The following is a 21,335-nucleotide window of genomic DNA, read 5'->3' on the forward strand; positions in this document are numbered from 1 at the left end:
CCAGCTACTCCCACACACAAGATATGAGGAGCTGCCCCTGCCAGCTCCATGGCCCTGCGGCCAGGGGAGGCCCCCCCTCACCCTCAGGCCTAGGCCCCTCACACCTGTGCGCACAGCAGGGCTGTTTCTGCTAATGCCACAGCCAAGGGCCCCCCCAGGTGTCCCTCCACCACGGCATTAGCATCTCACCCCCCCCTTGCTCCACAGCCTCAAGAGCAGCCGAGGCACCTGGGGCACCACCACCAGGAGCAGACCCTTGGCTTCTGGGCTCCGTTTCCTGAAGGAAATACCCCTTCCCTTACTGGGAACAGCACTTCCAGCATGCCACATYTTTCTAGACCAGAGCCATGCCCTTTCTCAACACATCAGGCTGTCAAAACACCCAGCAGCATTTCCTATGATTTAGAAAGATTTCAAAGCCCCCTGGGGCCCTTCAGCATAAAATGGTTCCAGGCCCTACAGGGCTGACACTGGAAATGTGAGAGAAGTCAGGCATTTTCTGCTAAATTTCCCCTCCATTACTCAGTCCACCTAGTTCTCTTTACTGCTTGCACTTACCCTTCAGCATGTTTCCTTTTAAAAATCACCATRCTCTTTTCAGCAATCACTCCTCCCCATCCCACCTGTCCCTCCCAGCTCCCCCTGCCTGACCCAGCTCCCCTGGGCCATGGGCACCACCTGACCTCCAGGCAGCAGGAATCACCTTCTGGAAGTTTCCTGCAGCTCTGCTGACCGAACAAGGCATGGCCCAAAGCCGATGGCAGGAGGGCACGCACATGCCTGAGTCAGCCGCACGTTCGGCCACCATTACAGGCCCACTCTGTACACCACAGCTCTGCAGATGCAAACGCTGATCAGAACAATGCTTTGCCACAAAAAAAAAGGTTCATGAATGCAAGAAACTAAACTTGTCTCATGCTTTCTCTTTACATACAAGTCTGATACTTAAAGCTGCCTCATACTTGTGGAAGGTCATTTAAATTTGTCAGCCACTATAAAGCAATGATCATTCTGTCAAGGCAGCTGAAGACCTGAACAAATAAAGTTAACACATGCCCTACACTGCACTTGCAGTTTGAGATTCCTCAGAAGAATGACATTTTGAGGTGACACTGCTGCAGATAACTGCGCTGTTACCACTCTATTTATCCCCTTAAGAAGTTCTGGCAATGACTAAGCCATGAGCTGAGTTAGTCAGACATTCACCCTTTCAAATGATTGACAAGCRCATGAGCAAGCTCACCATAATCCCACTTGGATAGAAAATGTTGTCACCCCCATCCACTACTTATGATATTTCACTGCTGTTTCACACAGACCAAACAGTAATTCAAGCATGATGCAAACTCAGTATGTTAAAAGTAACTTTTTCTAAATCCCTACATYGTGCAAAATATTGTTCAATACTTGTTCTCAGTTGCTTTGTTCTAAATTTTAGTAATATAAGATTTAGTTGCTTCCTGCCTGCTTCCATATATGTAAAATCTCAAATTCTTCCTAAATCAATTATCAAGTCAGATATTCTGTTTGCAGTTGGAAAACTTCATTTCCAAAAGCTTTCTCGAAACACTGTGTAATGCCAGTTTTGGTCTAAAAGTTCAGGTTAGAAAAAACACTCCCTAATAACACTGCTGGAGGAATTGCAATCACAAAAACATGCTTTGTGCTACAGGTTTTACAGCCATTGATGGCTTTTACTGTGCTTCAAAGAAGGTGATCCAAATGCTTCTCTCAAACACTGGTGTTAGACAAAATAGAGGAGTGTTTCCAGGCAAATTTTCAGACAAATGGTATCAAGTGTGGAGCACATATGCCCTCTTGTGGTCAATATTCCTGTACCTAATACTACACATCTGTGATGCTTTATTAAACTGAGATACCAAAGAAAGATGAATTTGCCTTTTCCCTCTGTCCCATGTGTAACACATTAGAATAAGTCCAGTATACACAGATAAATGCATTCACACATGCTTGTCTGCCCAGAAAGATGGATGTCCAGAAAGTAGGAGGGGGGGAAAGGATAAAGGTTTGAGATAAATCTGCAATAGGGATTAGGCACCTAATCCAATGCTATCCTTAAAAGTTAAATGGCTCACACACAAGGAAAGCAAGGAAATGAAAGCACCTACCTGTAGAAATACAGCTAGAGAACAGCATCATTTCCTTAGCTCTGCAGTGCTTGTTGAATGCCTGGCAGAGGTGGGCCTGCAAGAACAGTTTAGAGGATCTGCCTGAGTTTACAGGTTGAATCCTGCAAAAAGTAAAATCTCCCATGAAAGAGCCTTAGCAGGATGTGCARGGGAACTGCTATTCTATTTAAATTCTATTCTAATTAAATTTGTATTTTCACTACTGAAATCCAGTCCTAGAAATCACACTAGGGATAAACCAGCTGAGATGAATCCTAAAGATAACATCATGCTAATGCTTTCACCTCCTTACTAGGTCATAACAGTGTTTGGGAGAAAGCTCCAAAGAGTACAATTATGAATTATGTGGCCACAGGGAAAGATACGCTGGAGAGAGGAGCTAATTTAATGCCAGCAGTCCTTTTCGCCAACATCCTCCTTAGATGTCACCCAGCATTAGAGCAACCAGCTTCTTTGAGGTCACCTCCCTTAACATGAAATAACACAACTGATAGATGTTAGTGACCTGTGAAATCAAAGCCACATTAAAATCAAGCACTTCCATCAATAGCTGAAGCAGTGGATTAGATACATGCATTTTTACTTTTTCCTAAGGCCTGCTCAGTCACCGAGTTGTGTAGCTTTTGGCCAGTTATGTAACCTCTAGCCATCTTTGCAATCTGTAAAATGGGGATAAGGCACAATGCTAAAGTGGGTTAGGGTGCTAATTTCTCTCTAGGAACAAACCTGGTAGAAGACATCAGATATGAGGCACTGCAATTGCAGTATGTTAGAATGACCTCCACAAGGATTCAGTGGAAAAGCCATTTCTCAGTGCTTAAAATAAGACTGAGATGAAACTATGGAAAACAGCCATATAAAACAGCTTGCATTGCCTCATAGATTTGGCTTGGAAGATACAGGACATTCCTTATCTTCTGTTTCTGTAGCTGCAATGCATACTGGAGCAGAGTCCATTCATGTCACATTTACCTTCATTTAATTACCTATGTGCTGAGACAAGAGTCAGATTTTAAAAAAGCACTCAAAGGAATCAGGAAGAGAAGCTTCTATGCTCAATTAGAAGTGCTGGAGCATCCAACAGTTCTTACAAGCTTTCTTATTTTGTATTTCAATGTTGATTTTCCTTGCTACCAATACTGGGGTGTACAGAGGATTAAACCACTGACAATAACAAAAGCCGCATTAAAGAAAATGCAATTTATTACAAGCTGCTCCCTAACACATTAAGGCAAAATTGTTCCAGATGGGAAAAACAAAGCAAGCCAGAGAAGTTTACAGCACCATATAAAGCCTACAGTAATTCAAAGACAGTGTAACATCCAAGCACTTTCTCAAGAAGTAAATACAAAGTGCATTTCAAAGAAAAACACTGGAGAACCAACTCAATTCCTCAATTTTTGGAAACATTCATAGCAAAGGCCGAAACTCGGAGGAACCCTAGGATTTGCATATTTAACTTCTGAGCCATCCATTTCCACATATTGATTGTCCCCATTGTGGGGCAATCTGACCACAGCCTTGTAAAAACAGTATCCCCAGAGAAGCTGCTACAGCGCATGGGTAATCTCAAAGAATTTAAATTGCCCTCATATCAAGAATTTGAATTTTATTTCTAATCATTGCATAGCTCCTTTGCACAGAAGATAAAACTGTTTTTGTAATTAATTCAATCAGAATGGAGAGCTTGTAATAGTACATTCATATACTTCTACCTACCTTCCTAATCTCAGAGTCAATTAGAGAAGTCTTTTAAGAGAAAAAAATATGGCTGTGATTGCAGACCATGAACATTATCTTTCATCCAAACACAATTTAACCCAAACAGCCTATGAAACTCAAATCAAGTGTGAAAAAATGAGAAAAGACTATAGATCAGCATTACCCAGCTGTAGTACCAATAAAGCATTATTTTGGGTCACTCTTATGTATGAAACTTTAATTAATAGGTATTTAAGTTTATCCCTTTAATTAATAGGTATTTAAGTTTATCCCTATAGCTAACTGACCTGACTTCCAGAGGTGTTGAACAATGCAGGTGACTACCTAATTTCACCAAGTCAGCAGCTCAAACAGCAGGACACTTGTATAGTTACCAAAATATTGCTTTAAATGTTTACACAACTAAGCTCCAATATCGAGGTTGAGCTTTTGCTCTCATTTCCTGTTTTTCACTTAAGAGATGCTAAGAGGAAAAAAAGTCAGCAGAAAGATGCTAACTGGGAGCCATTTTCAAAACAGGCAAAAGACTTTTTTGCAGGGTTGCTGCTTCAGGGCTTGATCCTGCACCACCGACTGCTGACGGAACACTGCAGGATTGGCAGACACTGTGTCATCCTGCAGGTATGCAGGACAGAGCCACTGTGCACAACAACCTTGCCTAACATTCAGGAAGGGAGAGAAGCAGCTGGGGGAACTGACTGAAGTGTTTCCATGTTTGCACTGCACAGTGATAGTACACAGACCCAGAACTGGCTTCCTTCATATTTACACTGGCAGAGCACACTCATTGCCACGTCCTGCACTCACTTCTGTTGTTGTTTCAGGCCCACATAAAACACCTTCTGCTAAAGCCTTTGGCAGATCTTTGCTTCCTGGTGGCTTATGCAAATTGGTTTTCCTTCATTTTCCTATTTATTTCTGTGCAATGAAGAGCAAACTTTGTGTGAACTCTGTCAAGAGCTAAATTAATTTCAGATGCTTCACAGCCAGGCTTGTTTGGCAGCAGAACATAGCCCTCTTGGAGCTGGAAACATTCACCTGCAGAGCCATAGGTGAGTAATGATTAGCATTCCTGCTTGGCTTGCTTTATTCCCTTGGTCAGCCTCTCTCCATTACCTGGTCTCTGATCAAAGAGAAGGAAAAAAATAAAAGAACAGATGGATCCAAAGCCTGGAGTTCATAAAATTCCTGCAATTTTCTTACTATAAAGCAAGACAAAGCAGATCCAATCGTTCATAATTTTAACTATGTATTCTGAGGAGTTCTGGCTTCAGTAACCATTTCGTAGCGTCAGGACTGCCTCGACCTGCTCCTTTCACGCAGCTCTGCGTTTTGTCCTTCATGCCTTCAGACAGAACTCATGCAGCAGGAGCCTTGCACTTCACTGCCACACCACACTTCCTGTCCCTCACTGTGTGCACAAGGTATCCTAAACCAGGGAAACACTCTCCATGAAAATGTTCCACCAGCAGAATGTGATCAATGCAAGTCCTTCCTGGCCACACTAGTGCAGGCTCTTAAATAGTAATGTTTGGCTGAAAAATCACCAAAAGTTGCAAGGAAATCTTTAAGATAAGACTCCACTAAGTAATTCTGAACTGAAGGATATTGAGAAGTTTAGACTGGGCTATAGAGCTTAACCATTTCCGTTGGCTGTTTAAATCACAAGACTGAGGACTAATATTAAGTGACCAGCTCTTGTCTGATCACAATAAGTATTCCTGTGTTCGGAAGTCCTATGCTTGTTTGAGATCTATAGACAAAAATTTTGTTGAGATGATTACATGATTATAACCAACACTGAATGGCAGGCCTTGTTTTTTTTGATAAACAGGCATTTACCATTTTTATTTGGCTTACAAAAAGGTTGAACATGATCCAACAGAAGAAATAAAAAACATTACTTGCTGAACATGGGGCCAAGTAGCAGAACTGCTCAACCAAACTGTATCTGTAATCAAACTTTTTTTTCTTTTTACATACATAATGACTTAGTCTCAACATGCATCCAAACTATTCCACAGACCTGCTGCACGAGAGAATTAAAATTTTGGCAATTACAAGGTCTTGTTACTGTAGGTTCAAGTCATTTTACAGTCACTCTTATTTTTAGATTCACAGCATCCTTACAAGTCTGGGAAATGCTGTTACTCCCATTTTTCACAAGGGACTGAGACACTGGGTGGTTAAGATCAGACTGGGACAGGGTACAGAACTGCATCCAAATGGTCCCAGACACAGGACAATGTCCCAAGGAGTTTCTTTTCTTTAATGCAGATGTCCAGATTACCAGCATTCAAAGTATTTAGTTCTCAACGTGGCACTCCCACTTTTCTCAGCCCAATGGGATACATTCAAATAAAATGCCAATTTTAGGAAATAGTTCCATTACTGGAATAATTGAAAACAGAGTAAGTGCAGACAAGCAAAATGTGCTGGCTGACTCAAAGCTGAACATATTTGCCTTAAGAATATATAAACAAATTTATGAAAGAGCTGAGACATCAGAGCAGACAGGACAGAAATCATAACAGCCTAACTCCACAGAGCTGCTGCCAGTTTTCTACACACACAACTATGGATGTGCTAAGATTCCTAGCAAGAAGCTGTACATCTCTGAATGCAAACCTCCAAGCATTCTTCATGACTTCAGTATTAACAGCAGGACTTAATTCACATATGAAACCCAGGCTAACTCTGGACTGCACAAAATCCAGAGGCCACACTGCTATCAGTGCTGCACAGCCAGTGACTTTGCCTCAGAATCTGCCACTTGCTGCAGAACTTGTGCTCCCAACTCCAAGTTTCCACTTATCACCAGTGTGTTCAGGTAAGGACAAAAAGCTTTAAAAAGCAGAGCAAGTGCTGTGTTGTGCATCTACAGCCTGAAGCAACTGGGGAGGCACAGGAATGGGTTGTGCCTATCCATTTCAATGGGGGAAATCTTGTAAATGTATTCAGTTTTGCAAATCTCCCTGCTGACATCAAATATTTGACAGGAAACGGTCCTTTATGCAACCAGATCTTATCTGATAAATCTGAATCCCCTTTCCATTCTTTTCCAAAAGCCCTGGCAACTGCAGAGATTTCCAGCTTCCTGCCAACTAATTTCTACAATGGAGTTCAACTAAAGCAAATCCACATCCAGCAGCACATAGGATTTTGCCCTGAGCATATTCAACTCTATGAATCTCAGTTTTTATCCAAACTTCTGTTTTTCCACTTAGCTGCACTGACAGTGCAGAGGCCTTGCCACAGCAGTTAGCTCCAAGTTCCCAGGAAGGTCATTTGTTCCTTATTACTGTGAGCCAAACGTTGATCTGATCATGTCACACAAACAAAACATGTATCAGAAAGCCCTAGTGAAAAATAAGTTAATCATGATTCCAAGTTGTCAGCACTGCTCCTGAGCCCCCTTTGCTGTGCTTCTTCTAAGCAAATGCATACAGGTGGGTTCTCTGCACTACATGGCATAGCAAAATCCCTCTGATAATTACAAGCTTTTATGGGAGATGCTGGAGTCTCTTCTAATGCACAGAAGATGAACGCTTGTCCATGTGATGAGTTCAAAATCAAAGGCATCCAGTTCCTTAAGAATCCATGCTGATGAGCAGATCACATACCTTTTTGGTTATGCTTTTGCTCCAAGTAAGGTTGTGTGGTATTCAGCTTGCGGGGGATAACTCTTGGTACCTCTTCACACCATCTGGTGCTAGACAAGCACAGTTTAAAGAAAGTGCCAAGCACACTTCTCATTCAGCTGCTCTTCTGCATCTTCAGTGATACATGGCATGGTCCTCCCAAGCCAAAGAGACAAAATTAAATGGGATAAAGCTGCAGGGTTGTGAAAGATGCATGGGACCACGTTTCTCTCTCTTCCTGTGATACAAACGATCTCTTAAAGTGTGCTTCAAAAGGCTTTTAAACATACCAGTGACCAAGTTAAAGGCAGGTCATCTTGGAACAGCTCATCACTGCCATTTCTAACTTTACACAGAAGTCTCATTTATATTTGGCTGAAAGCATTTTAATAATTATACGTTCTCTGCTCAGTAAAAGAAGAATTAAACTCAACATAACCCTTACAGCATCCTATCAGCGTGCTATGGCTCCTTATGTGCCTTAGAGGATAAAACTCCAGCCCACAGTTGCTCCTGCAGACTTTTGGCCAGTTCCTTCATATCACCTCCATGGCAAACGCATACCCTTGATTTCTCCTAGCTCCTTATGAACTTTGAGATGTGCTGCAAAAAACAGAAACAAAGACAACGATTTAAAAAACAAAAAAACCTTACTGTGAAAGGACTTGTCCCATTCTCTTAGAATTCAAGCAGTGAAATACAGACCAGGAATTATTTTCTAGGTAAATGGTGTTATTTTACATTCTTGCTTGCTCCTGGTATCTAACAGGCTAATTCTCATTTCACCTGAACTTAGTTTTAGCCATATGGCAGCTATAGGCTGCTCCCTTTCATCTCAATTCCCCCAAAAGGCCAGAGGAATGGCAGGTATCAAGAGTGGCTTCACAGATGATCCCTAAAAAAGTCAAATAAGCCATTTCCTCCCACTGTCAAGAGACCAAATTCTATGAGCTATCCTCAGTACCTCACCTTGATACTTATTTAATCAAAGAACTGGAATATGTCAAGTCCCTGTAGCACTGAGACAACAGAGCATTGATTGTAACTTATTAGTATCAGTAGATCAGTCAAAATGCTGCTTTTAATCCAATTTATGTTCACCTACCTTATCATAAATTCCATCTCTGGAGATTAATATCAGGACATTGGTCTTCATGGATTTAGTACAGGTCACAGGCACAAGGAGGAAAAAAACCTAGAGTAAAACTGCAGCTGGCTATTCTTTCTACAAGAAAGAAACCAGTATTTAATTTGTCATTTAGGCCAAATTAGTACATTTCTGGACAGTTAACTAGGCACAGAAAACCAGACTGCAGTAATTTGAGACCAACTAGAGTGCTTTGGAATACCCACTGCCTTTCTTTAGCATTACAGAGAAGTTCCTCACTCCTTGCTTTGCAATTCCTTTTGCAAGCATAAGGGAGGGGACACAATGAGCCTTATGACAAAGCACCTACTGAGATTCTTTGAAAAGCAACTTACAGTGTAAACTAAGTACCCAGTTATGTGCTATGACTCACATATCTGGCCTTGGCAGTGAGACTAGGAGAGGGGGAAAGGAGCAGAAACCACACTACTCTCCTCCCTGTCAAGTGCTTGTCAGTGTTGTAAGCAGCTGATGGAGACAGTACAGCTGGACCATGGGTTGGCATGGAAACAATGACGGATCTGCAACCACAGCAGCTTTCTTTGGGACACCTACGAGAAAGCAAGCATGACTACTGATTGACTTCTGACTTTCAACTTCTTTGGAGATGAGGAAGTCAGTTTAAATAAATAGGGATTTTAGATTGTTCTTCAGTTTGAAAGACATTAATATTTTCACCTTTGGAGTGCAGGAAATTTAGACTGTAAACAGAAAAAGTCATCAAGACTATTAACAGGCCATTCCTTGTGCAAAAGAGGGATTGATGCAAAGCAAGATATATACATTCTTTTTGGTTTGTATCTTGAAAAGCCCATATTCTTTCAAAAAAGAATATAGGGATGATGCAAAACCAGGACACAATATCACACATACAGTCATTAAAACAAGTGCATGGGTAGGGCAGGCTAAACTTGCATTGATATTCACTTTGTGATCCACATTCCAGGCTTTCTTTGTCCATTTCCTTAGTATCCATATATCTCATTCTCCACCCAGGCCGATTCCTTGCTCCTCCCCACATGATCTCCACACAGTTCATAGATATCATTGGTCACAAAGCCACTTTCTGTACTGGCCAGTGTCACAAAGCCACTTGATGTATTCATTGCCACATCGTCATAATCCCCAGAGAGACTGTCAAGCATCTTATCTTCTCGTGTACGGAATGAGGAATTATTAATGTCAGGCCTGGTTCCAGTCAGATCTGCTTCTGATTGCTTCTTAATTACTTTGTAAACCTCCAGATCTGGACTGTTCCTCCTGTGGGTAGAGAGCCATGCATCTTCGTCCTTTGGGCTTGCATCTATTTGCTCCTGTCTCCTTAGGGAAAGGAAACAACAAGTCCTAATATGCTCTTCTACAGAACCAAACAAAACAAACCCAGGCCTCTCAATAACCTAGAGAAGATCTTGAGGAAAGCTGACACTAAGAGCTTAGATATTCCAGGTGTGGGGCAGCAGGCTGCACCCCTGGGGCAGCCCAGGGCAGGCTGGGCCCTGCTGAGGCACCCTGCTATCCCCAGGGGCTGAGGCAGCAAGGCTCAACCCTGGCACCACCACCACAGCCACCTTCCCCACCAGAGCTACCATGCACACAGGGAAAGGGAGGGGAGACAAAAAAACATAGTAGTAGACAAAAGCGTCATAACTTTGGAGCAAATAATGTTTATCACTTTTGAAAAGGATCTCCTGATCTTTCAGTTTACACAAATCTGTGCTTTAATAAAGGAATTTTAACGCTAACACTTTAAATCAGTCATCTTGTTTTACACTATTCCCTAACTAGTGTACATCCGTGACCATGATAATACAGCATAATGCACTTTGCTTAAAATTTTACTTCACAAGTAACTCAACATGGAAAATCCATGCCACTTTCTAAACATTTACTTGGCTGAAAGCAGTCATCTCCAGAGCATCTTACAGGATCCTGAAGCTGGCAGCAAAATGATTGTTTGTACAAAAGATACCACAGGTTCACCTGTTGTAAGCAACAATGTCACTTGCCTCTTCGCAAAAAGCCAAAAACAGAAGATGGCTGTAATGACCATCAGTAGAAGCAGCACAGGAATGCTGGGAATAAGGATGTAGGCAAGACTCAGAACGGGTTCTAGGAGTAAAAATATAAAATTCCAACTTTTATTCACTTCCAGTTGCATTTGGCATGCACAGAACTTCATAGAAAAATTAAGTTATAAAAGGCAGCACCATTACATCTCAAAGGGTTTCAAGTTCTGTTCATAATCTACCAGTATCTACTCCTTCTCAAAGGCAGCAACTCCAATATGGACTGACTTGTAGTTAAGCAAGTTAGAGGAAAATAAACTCAAATTTTCAAGATGAGGAACTAACAACCATTGCTGTCTCACTGTGAGAAGGCAATGGTAGTGCAAGTTAAGGAGATATGCTGTCTTTTAAAAGCTTATGAATCCCCATCCAAAAGACTTCAGAGTGGGAAGTGTCTTATCTACAAATTTCTAAACATCATTCTTATTTTCCAGTCATTTATACGAAGGGAGAAGCCAGCGTGGTAAGAAGAAATTTAAAGTTTTTAATAGTTAACTATTAACTTACTAACAAAACATTGCCAGTTTTGACATTCAAGAGCAATTCAGTAAGTTAAAAGTACTTTTTTCAGACCCGAAGTACTTTGCACCGCTTTAGATTTAGAATGCTTTGGTATTCAAAGCAACCTGTTTACTCTTGTGCTGTTAAGATTCATGGGAAATTTTTTCAGCTGCTGTCATCTAAGCTCAGTCTATGTTCAGGGTCAAATGCTCCACATCTAAATGTTGAGTGTTTGCAGCCACATGCGAGGTGTGGGCCTGCAAAGAGAGAGAATGAGCCAGCTGTTGAACACACAGCATACCTTTGGCTTCTTTAAGTGTTTCATTAGCATCTTTCTTCCGGTGTTCTTCTGGAACTACTGGCTTCAAGGGCTCTGTTGCAACATCTGGGAAGAAGCAGATATTAGTTGATATATTATATTGCAGATGTTAATTGAAAGAGCTTAATCATAAAAAGTGAGGGTGAGAGGAGATGCAAGAGACTGCCAACTGTAAAGAGGTGCAAGGTGTTTTCACCTAATACTTTTGCTAAGATCTCTGCAGCATGAGCAGCGGTTCCAGATACTGTATCAACAACAGGCACCACTGCGCTGGTGCAGAATGGATTATGCAATAGCATGAGGGAAATGCAAACTGCTGGGAAGCTCCTTTGCACATGAAGTTTTCAGTCTGTGAAGGTCCTTGATAATGAATGTTAGAGTATTTCTAATAAGAATTAATGCATCATTAAAAAAGCCTAACACCAAACTTCTGTAACTCACCTGTTTGAGAATTCTCTCTTGGAGCATTCGTTTGCTTCTCTAAAAGAAAAAAAGATATGCATAATTCCCTTATAAGCTTGAGTAGGGGGACAAAGTCTACTAACTATAGTCCAAGAAAGTGAGTACCCTTCTTTGGTGTTCCCTCTCCCTCAGGCCCCATTTGATATCTCGAATGCTTTATAAAAATACTCTTAAGAGTTCATATAAGTCACAAGGTAAGTAGCTACAGATATTAGATACTGAGGTAGTTTTCCCCAAGACCTGCATCAGTTTAAAGGTATCATCTCCTAACAGATCTTTCCAGTGAAGCTGGAAGGTTTCCCTATACTTTGCCATAACTTCCTTATACTTGCTCTTGGTGAATGGGAGCAGGCTGGATTTTAAAGCTACAGAATGACTCATTACCCAGAGAATATTTGCAAATGAAGTTATTTTTCATGTTGCATCTGTCATCATTCCATTGAAACATGTAAGGACCTCCAACACCTGGTGGGGCAGATGGCTGGTGGTACATCACAACACAGATTTCACTCCCACAGGACGGCTCATCTACATACCAGTTGCTAGGAAAACAAAACAAGGATGTCAAGTAAGACTTGCAGTCACCTTCCATGATGCTGCAGAAGCTTAAATGGGAATGCAGAATAGAGGGTGGTATCAAAACAGAACACAGCTGAGCACACACCCCCCTTCCATTGAATAAAGACAGGAACGATAACAATAGTCATTCACAGTGTATCTTCTCCTTTTTGAATTCTTAATTTCCAAAGAACTTGGACGAGGCTTTCAAAGGATGTCAGGGAGTGAAGACCTCAGTACCTCACTGCCTGAATCTCCTTTGTGAGGCTGAGTAAGGCGCAGGAAAGCTTTGACTTTCTCTATACTTTTAGACCCATAAAAAGTTATCTGTGAAAATGATTTTTGCTCACTGGCCTCGGTGCCCAATGCCTGTAAAAGTTTTTTATTTTCTTATTAAATGGGTGTTAAAGCTAAAACAAAATTTTTTTCCCCTCTGTCTAGAGACACATTAACATGAAAAAACTGTCTTGTGGATGTTTTTCTAGTAATAACAAACTTGACCGCTGTAAAACTGCATGGGTCCTTCCAAGTGGGACAAAGGAAGTAGGCCTTCATTATTAAGCAATCTAATACAATTGATACTGAAGAGGCATTTTATATATTGCAGAGGAGCATTTCTTTTAAGACTATAAGGTCTGATTTTTCAAAGTGTTCAATACTCACTGATTTTTGGAACAAGCAAGGTTCTGCATGCCAAGCACTTTTGAAAGCCGGCCCATAAAATATAAATAATCCCAGATATATCAAGACATTCAACACGGGGAAAAAACATAAGTGTTAAAACAGTAATTTTGCAATCATTACATCCCTGTATTCTTCCCCTTCTTCCACCCCCCCCACCAAGAAAACAAACCTTTTGTTTAGCTATATCACTTCATGTAAATAAGGCGTGGCCCCACCAATGAAAGACAAAGCTATATCAGTTTCTCAGCAGCAGCAGATCTGGGTCTAGCTCCCAAATATGTATTTCCAATATCTGAATGACAGAAGAAACTTTAAATTGAACAGTACTCATAGCAGTTTTGTTTTATTCAGTCCTGCACAGAGCAAGTAAAATCTTATTGTAAATGTGGTACTTTCGGAGCCAGTAACAACTTAATTATATGTATTTCCAATATAAAGAAGAATGCAAAGGCAGTCTTGTCATATATATGACATGTTGCCATAAAATATTTACTAACAGTTGGGTTATTTCATGAGATTCATGGTTCAATCACTGTAAATGCAGCAAGAAATGCAGGATAATTACTCAACACTGCATAGTTTGATTTTTTTTCCCTATTTAATTATAGGTTCAACAGTAACTGTCTGCCAGGCAAAACCCTCTTGAACCTGCAAGTTCACTGTAGAGCTGACACCTTGTTGCGAAGTCTGTCATTAACCTGGCAATGTTTAGAGCAAAAGATTTTCTATTTCTATACCACACAAAGGCAGATGTTGTAGGCCTGGTTCTCTGAATACCTTTGTGCTAGAAAACTGACTTACAATCAAAATGGAAGCATAATTCAGAACCTCTGAAGCTAAACACATTTTGGTTCTATGCTGAACAGAAATGCAAATGTAGTGAAAACTCCTCCAGCAAGCTTATATTAGTTGTACATGCTGTTGCTTCTATATTTTAATTACAGCAAATGCTGTGGTTTCACCTGCCTTAGGACAAGGAGGCCAAGACCTAACGAGTATTTTGAAGATTTTAGTTTCTCTTGTCTGCAATAAATTCTGCAGCTCTCCAACTCTGCAGTCTCACAGGAAAGACAACTGTTCTCTCAGCAAGTAGAAGGAGGAGGGTCCATTTGTCAGGACATTAGGGGAAAGAACTTCAGAGGATCTGATATTCAGGGACCTACGTGTCAAGGCACATATATTTTTGTATATGCTTAATCAGATTAAGACCAGAGGGCCTTCTCTTCCATCTCCCTGTAGGCAGCAAAAACTAAGCATCTAGCCTAATCTAGGTGTCCTATATAGTCAAAAAAGAGAGAGCAGGGTCTCTAAAAGAGAATTTGTCTAGCCCTTACAGCTGGTTGGGATGAACTACCCTATGGAGATGACTACCCCTTCACTGACTGCAGAGGGAACACCAACGACATCTGAGACAACACAACCTGATTCTTTTAAAAGAACTGTTTGGGATTGCTAGAGATGGGTGACATGGGCTTTCACCTGGCTGCTGACCAGCCTCTCACCCGGGTACCTACCGGAACTTGGACAAGCTGCCATCCGACCAGGAGTAGAGGTTCTGACACTCTGTGCTGTTGTCTACCTCGTGCTTTTTCCTCTTAAGCCCTATCCAAAAATCTCCATCAGAGGCCAAGAGACTTTGAATAAATTTTTCAATCAGTCTTTGTTCTGCTTCTGTTTCAATACTGACTAGGTGACCGCCATCAGCTCTGCAGGCAAGGCGTGCTTCTTCGTAGCTGACCCTGCGCGAAACATCATGGAAGTAAACTATTTTATAGCACGGCCGCTGCGTTCCGCTCCGGCAAACTGTCTGCCCTGCAGAAATAGAGAAACCTGTTACAGAAGTTGCGCCTATTAGTACAAAAAGCGAACACTAATACTTCTGTTTGGCTGAGCTTGGCACTGTATGAGAATTTATACAGAGATGCAACAGGGATAAAAAAAGATTAACACAACCTCCTGTATCACTGGAATGGCACAAGGCATCTCCTAACTTCTGTTACTGCACACAGCAGTTTAGGCTGATTTGCACAGCGCAGCTCTTTCATGCTCTGCACTTCTCAGCTCCCCTATGAGTTTTCTGCAATTTGAAGACCCCAGGAGTTCCTTACGAAGAAGTAATGCTGTGCCAGAGAACAAGCTGACATGTGCAACATTTTTAAAGAGTTTTACAAGTGTTCAAGGAGGCTTTTTTTAAAAAGGAATTTAAGTGGCTTGAATTAGAGACTCCCTTACATAAGCAGAAATAGTTATTTACCTTCTGTCGTGTACAGAACAGTTTTATGGAGTCTATTGCAGTATATCAAGATGCATTCACATAGTCTGATTTATAAGCACTGTTCTCCACTATGTAGTTACTGACTGCCCAGGAAGTAAACAAGTCTATTTTCAGACAGTCATAAGCCAAGGGCTTTTTCATGCATGAAGCAGCATAGCTTATTTTGATTTTAAGGAAAGTAATGATCAAATTGGAAAAATACAAATTTAAAAATTTTGCACTTGTACATTTCTCAGCAGAAGAGTCCCAACATTTAGACTGTGGAAACAAAGTTTCATTTTAGTTAGCAAATATTTCTCTTCAAACACACAGCAGTCTTCTAACCTTTTTTTTTTTTTTTTTTTTTAAACAAAAGAAAACCATTTAGCAACTACAGGAAAAAAAGCAACATCCATTATATAATCAGAACACATGGGATGTGTGGACAGGTCATCATAAATTCCCACACAGGATATATGCTGGCATTCCTGTATTCTTATATCTTCCTGCATGGCCACTCAGAGCCTGGGAATTTTAAACACGTACTGGAACTTTTAAACTTTTTTGTACTGGAACTTTTAAATACTTAAGTACTCAGAACCACAGAGTCTGCTAACACTTTATAGAAAAATTAGAACTGTTTGTGCTACAAAAACATCACCTCGAAATATATCTTTAAGCAGAACCAGTGTTTCTCTTGGTAATTTAACACTCGTGCATTTTTCGTGTAAAAGGCAAGAGACTTTACCTCTTCTGAGGGACACGTCCACTGCTGTTGTGAAAGCCACAGGGAAAAACACAGATGGCATATTATTATAAATCTGCAGCAATTGTCTAGAAATAGAGTCAGTTATGAACTATACCTGGGTTCTTTTCTGATATTCAAACACTTTTTTCCATAGACTAGAACATCTGTCTTGCTGGCCAAATGTGCCATTGCTTTTAGCTAAGGAAAAAATTGACGTAGCTGATTCCAGTCCAAACCTCATTGTAAGTTAATTTTCCAAACAGTGATCTCACTAGTATAGATTAGGTAACACAGGACAACTGGATCTGGAGCTCTAACCAACGCTGAAAGGGTTCCTTGTATTTCCCCCTTACCTCCTCCGTGCTAACATGGGATCTGTCTCAAAGCCTGCTGACTTCAGTGAGCCTCGGTAATACAAAGCTAGGAAAGAGTCAATTGCACTGCGGAGTAAAAACTGATGAAAGGAAGTAATATCTCCAACCCCCCCGGGGTGGCAGCTAAGCTCTGGAACTCACTGCCACAAAATCCCGTTGCAGATGACAGCATACCGGAATTAAAAATGGATTGGTTTATAGGGATGAGAAGAACCAACAAGAAAGTTTCCCAAGTGGTAATATTCAGGCTTTATCCTGAACACACTAAAAGTTATTATGTGAGGGAGAAACTTGCCCTTGCCTGGCTATTTTGCACTAGGGGGGGTCCAGCACGTTCCTCTGAAACTAGACTAGATCACCTCATTTGGGTACCACACCAAAAAGTCCGCTGGTCCAGCCCGGAGCTGCTACGTACTTATTCCTAAAAAAGGTCTCTAATTAATAGCTGAGGTTCCTCTGCACAAAGCGGGGACCTGGGCACGCCGATAACCAGAGGAGCTTGTCCAGGGAGAATGAGGAAAGCAGCGTCGGCCGAGCAGAGCAGCAGCTCCGTTGCCCAGGAGGGACCTGCAGGTCCCCGGGAGCGAGCGAGGGGGCAGCGCTGCGGCGAGCGCCGGGGGGGCGCCCGCTGCCGAAGGGGAGCCCAGACGGGGCAGCGGCAGCAGCAGGGGACGCGGGGCTCTGCCCGCGGCGGCTCCCGCTGCCGGGGAGTCAGAAGGGGGCGGAAAAACCCTCCCTCCCTCCCTCCCGGCGCCCCCGCTTACCGCTGAGCAGCCGAGCGCCCGCAGCGCAGCCCAGCGCGGCGGCGCACAGGGCCGCGGCCGCCAGCATGGTGGGCGCCCGGCTCCGCGCGTGCGGCTCCCCGCGCCTCTGGCCGCGCTGCCGCTGCTGCTGCCGCGGGCGAAGCGGCGCCCGGGGCGGAGCCGGCTCCGCCTCCCCGTCCCCGCTGCCAGACTAAAAACACCGAGTGAGGGAGGGGAAAAAAAACCCACCCGGGAACCTCGTTTCCAACACCGGCTCCGGGGCGCCAAGTGCTGAGCCTGCGCCGCCCCCGCTCCTGCGCCCCGCTGTGCGGGCTGCACCCGCCCGCAGGACCCCAGCTCGCCCTCCAGCCGCTACCGGGGTGGCTCCAGGGGCCCTTGGCAGCCTGCGGAAAGGGACAGAGCACTGGAAAGGACAAATGCAGCCCTCGCAGCTCCCAACAGTCTGCTCAGCAGACAGATATTTGATAGGGTTAATGTTGTAAAATAGGAAATTAATATGATTGTGTTAGACTTAATCTAGACCAGCTCTTGGGTATTAGCTTGAGAAATTAGCAATCTCTAAAAATCAGTATTTTAAAATGGAGAAAGATGCTTCAAAATACCATGAGAACTCCCCATCCCAGGTTACCAGAAGTCAGGAAGCACAGAGGCAGCTGTGGGAGCTGCACTAGGACTACAGCTTTGCCCAGTCTCTATCCCATCTGAAATGGGCACATCAGTGGTAGTCTACCATCTCACTTTTGCATTTCCCAACTCCCTGGTGATTCAGGTGTGGATTTAGCAAACAAGCATGCACCTGAGCAGCTTGACTGGCACAAGCAATTTTACTGATTTCATGAACTTGAACCTTAGCAGAAGGAGGATTAATACTTTGGCAATACAAGCTTTTACATTTAGTTTCATTTCTTTTGAAAGACTAGTTCTTAAATCCTTTGAAAATCCTCCAAAACACCTCAAAGTGAGATAGGCCCATTGAAAATGACATACATTTAACCATTCCCAAACTGTTAACTAGTGTAATTTGACATATATCAAATATAGGGAAGAACTGAGCATCTGAACTGTCAGTAATTTGGACTGTAATCCTGAACTCGAGCCTTTATCAGGCAAGGCTTCATTGCCTCAAAGCTCCATTATAGTATATCTGTTATTTGAAGAACACTTGACAAAGGAAATCCTGTTTTAGGAGATTTTTGTTTTGCAAATTAAAGCAAGTAAAATAATTAGTGTTTCAAAAAACTGAAGAAAAACCTCATTTTCCTTACAGCTGTGCATATTTCATAATACAAGTTAAAACCCACCACCACTAATTGTTTTAGCAGCCTATCCTTTTTCTAGCATATATGTATGCTGAACCTCTTGGAAGGCATTTCTCTAATGGCTCCAAAGAGCAAGCATTAAAATATCTCCATGGAACATAGTAGTAATATTGTCTTGAATTAGTGAAATGAATAAATGTTTTGCCCTCCCATCTTACCACCCCTCCCATATCAAAAGCCTAACTGAAGAGTACACTGCAGTAACACAACAAAGTGATTACCAAAGATTTTGCTGGCTTTGACAGGAAATCAGCAGTAGCTGGCAGAAGCTTTCATTGATTTATTTTTAAACAAAGGCCAATTGCAAGTAGTTAAGCACTAGGCACACACCACTTAGTAACAAAGCTTACCRTCTTTGTTGTGAAACCCTAATGATAATATTAGCCACAGACTCTTCCTTTTGGCCAGGGTTCTATTTTTAAAAAGAAATTACTAACACAGCCAAAACTGTTGTTCTCCATTTATAATTTTGGTGGATTTCACACACATGAAATGCATATATTCAATTTACCAGCCCTTTAGACCACAGCAGTATGCCACTTGAAAGCTAGCTAGCAAAGTGCAGAAGACTTCAAATCCTACAAATAAATCATAAATCCTATGATCACTAATACCCATGGAATACAAGTCTACAACTGCCCAGGCACACAATTTGGCTCAAATACTTTGGCATTAGTATTTCAAAAGCCAATGATGATCAAGTTTCACRCCAGCAATAGCCAGGCAAGCCTGGTGCTTTGAAGGGTGCACATTAGTGTGTGCATACCAGAATAGAAAATGCATGCGTTCCTAAAGCAAATTATATCAATGGACGATATCCCGGCACAGGATTTGAAGAAACTATAGAGTCTGTCTTGCCTTCTTCACAGAAGATGTAAACAGCCCTTGGAACTGGAAAGATATATGCTTAACTGCTTAGAGCTCACACCATCCAAAGTGCTTCACTACCATTTTTGCACCTTACACTCTTGCTTTTATGCTGACTTAAAAAACATGACTGAAACCAACATTTTCATTTCCTGCACACTGAGAAGGCAGTAAATTGAGCCTCCCACTTCGTCTCACAGYACGTTAGTGAGAGATGCCAAAGAACAGAATTCAGTTATTTTGAGCCTCCAGAAAAGAGCTAGATGCAAACTTATGTGAAAGTTGCTTACTAACTCAGTTAATTTATGCACTACAGTTACACACCAGTCCAAATTATCAAAACTCAAACTCTGGAAGCATTACATTTCTCAAGTATTAGAAGACATGAGCCTTCAAGGGAGATTTATGGCTCCCATAAGGGCAATGGGCCTTGATCATCCCATTGCTTTCAATTACCTTATGCAGCAGCTTGGATAAGGACTCTGAAGACTGGTAAGCAGCTATTGGCAAACATTGTTCACTGCTGTAGTGCCAAGACAAAAGGAAAACACGAGCACAATTAAAAAATTTAGTGTTTACAAAATCAGTGACTCCACATTAGGACCTAACAGTTTACTGAGTAAAGAAACTATTTAATTCAAAAACTTTTTTAAACAACAAATATTTATTGTTTTAACTTTTAGCAAAACAAAGAAATTTATAGATAGACTGAAAAGTTGCTCCAAATCTAAACACAGCCTTTGTCACAGTAGGAACAACTAGAAACGTAATCAAACTAGGAATGTACATGGCTTAAAGTCCAAAGCAGCATGGTCCTGAGAGCAGGATATTGTTTCTGGAGCAAAGAAACACAATTCTCCCTGTCCGACAACTTAGCTGAACTACTTGAGGGCCTTTACTGCTTCTTGATCCATAAACTCAGAATCAGACACCTTCCCCCTGTTGGAAATAACAGAACCAGATCAGATACAGTAACTTGTTGATGTGGTAACTACAGCTAATGTACTTGAACAGCAATCGGTTATGGGCCTACTAATGGCCTCAAAGTAATGTCTGTGTTTACTTTTTGGCTAACTCTAAAGAGAGGAGTCACTGCAAGGTAGCCGCCAGGGTACAGAGTTCTTCTTTAGCTTGATGTACATAATCATATTGTATACTTTGTGTATATATCCCTGTAAATACAGAGATGCTTTGCAAACACATAGCTGTATATAGAAAGCAAATTCAGAGAACTATACTTCAGAGAATCCACACAAATGTGTCCATACAATTATCAGAACTTTGATAATACTTCACTGACAGTTACCTGTCAATGGCAAAATAAAACCAACAGAAAAACAAATTCTACCAGGTGCTGTATTGCACAGGAATCACACACCAAATTTTGAAAAGCTTTTGTCAAACTCTAGAGTTACATTTAAAATCATTTTCTTATACAAATTTTAACAAGCCCCTATACACCACCCAAGAACACTTTACAGAGTATAAAAGACTACACTGAAAAGTTTCACAATTTAGATGCAACTTGATAGCTAGAAGGTTGAATGTCATGATGGTGAGCAGAGTTCCCAAGCACTGATGGAAGAGGTGGCATTAGCAGGAAATATGAGACATCCACTTCTTGCCACACTTAGTTTATAGAAGTGGCAGGGCATATATTAACAGTTTCTAGTAGACAAGAAGAGACAAAAGGGAAAGAGTCATTAATGTACAGACAGTAGTGACTGAATGGACTACTGAATTGGAATCAAGCTCATAT

General features: G+C 41.7%; 1 protein-coding gene across 1 annotated transcript; it reads right to left on the minus strand.

The window, feature by feature from the left end:
* Positions 1-3,367: 3,367 nt before the first annotated feature.
* LAYN (layilin) lies at positions 3,368-17,457 on the minus strand. Its single transcript, XM_026068684.1, has 8 exons — positions 17,391-17,457; positions 14,765-15,062; positions 12,393-12,550; positions 11,988-12,026; positions 11,529-11,612; positions 10,667-10,769; positions 8,619-9,980; positions 3,368-8,116 (listed from the first exon to the last, which is right to left on the minus strand). Exons 1-7 carry the CDS (start codon positions 17,455-17,457, stop codon positions 9,626-9,628), a joined length of 1,104 nt encoding a protein of 367 aa, XP_025924469.1. The 3' UTR covers positions 3,368-8,116; positions 8,619-9,625.
* Positions 17,458-21,335: the final 3,878 nt, after the last annotated feature.

The sequence above is a fragment of the Apteryx rowi genome, unplaced genomic scaffold (genome assembly GCF_003343035.1).
Source record: "Apteryx rowi isolate R43461 unplaced genomic scaffold, aptRow1 scaffold_278, whole genome shotgun sequence".
NCBI classification, from domain to species: domain Eukaryota; kingdom Metazoa; phylum Chordata; class Aves; order Apterygiformes; family Apterygidae; genus Apteryx; species Apteryx rowi.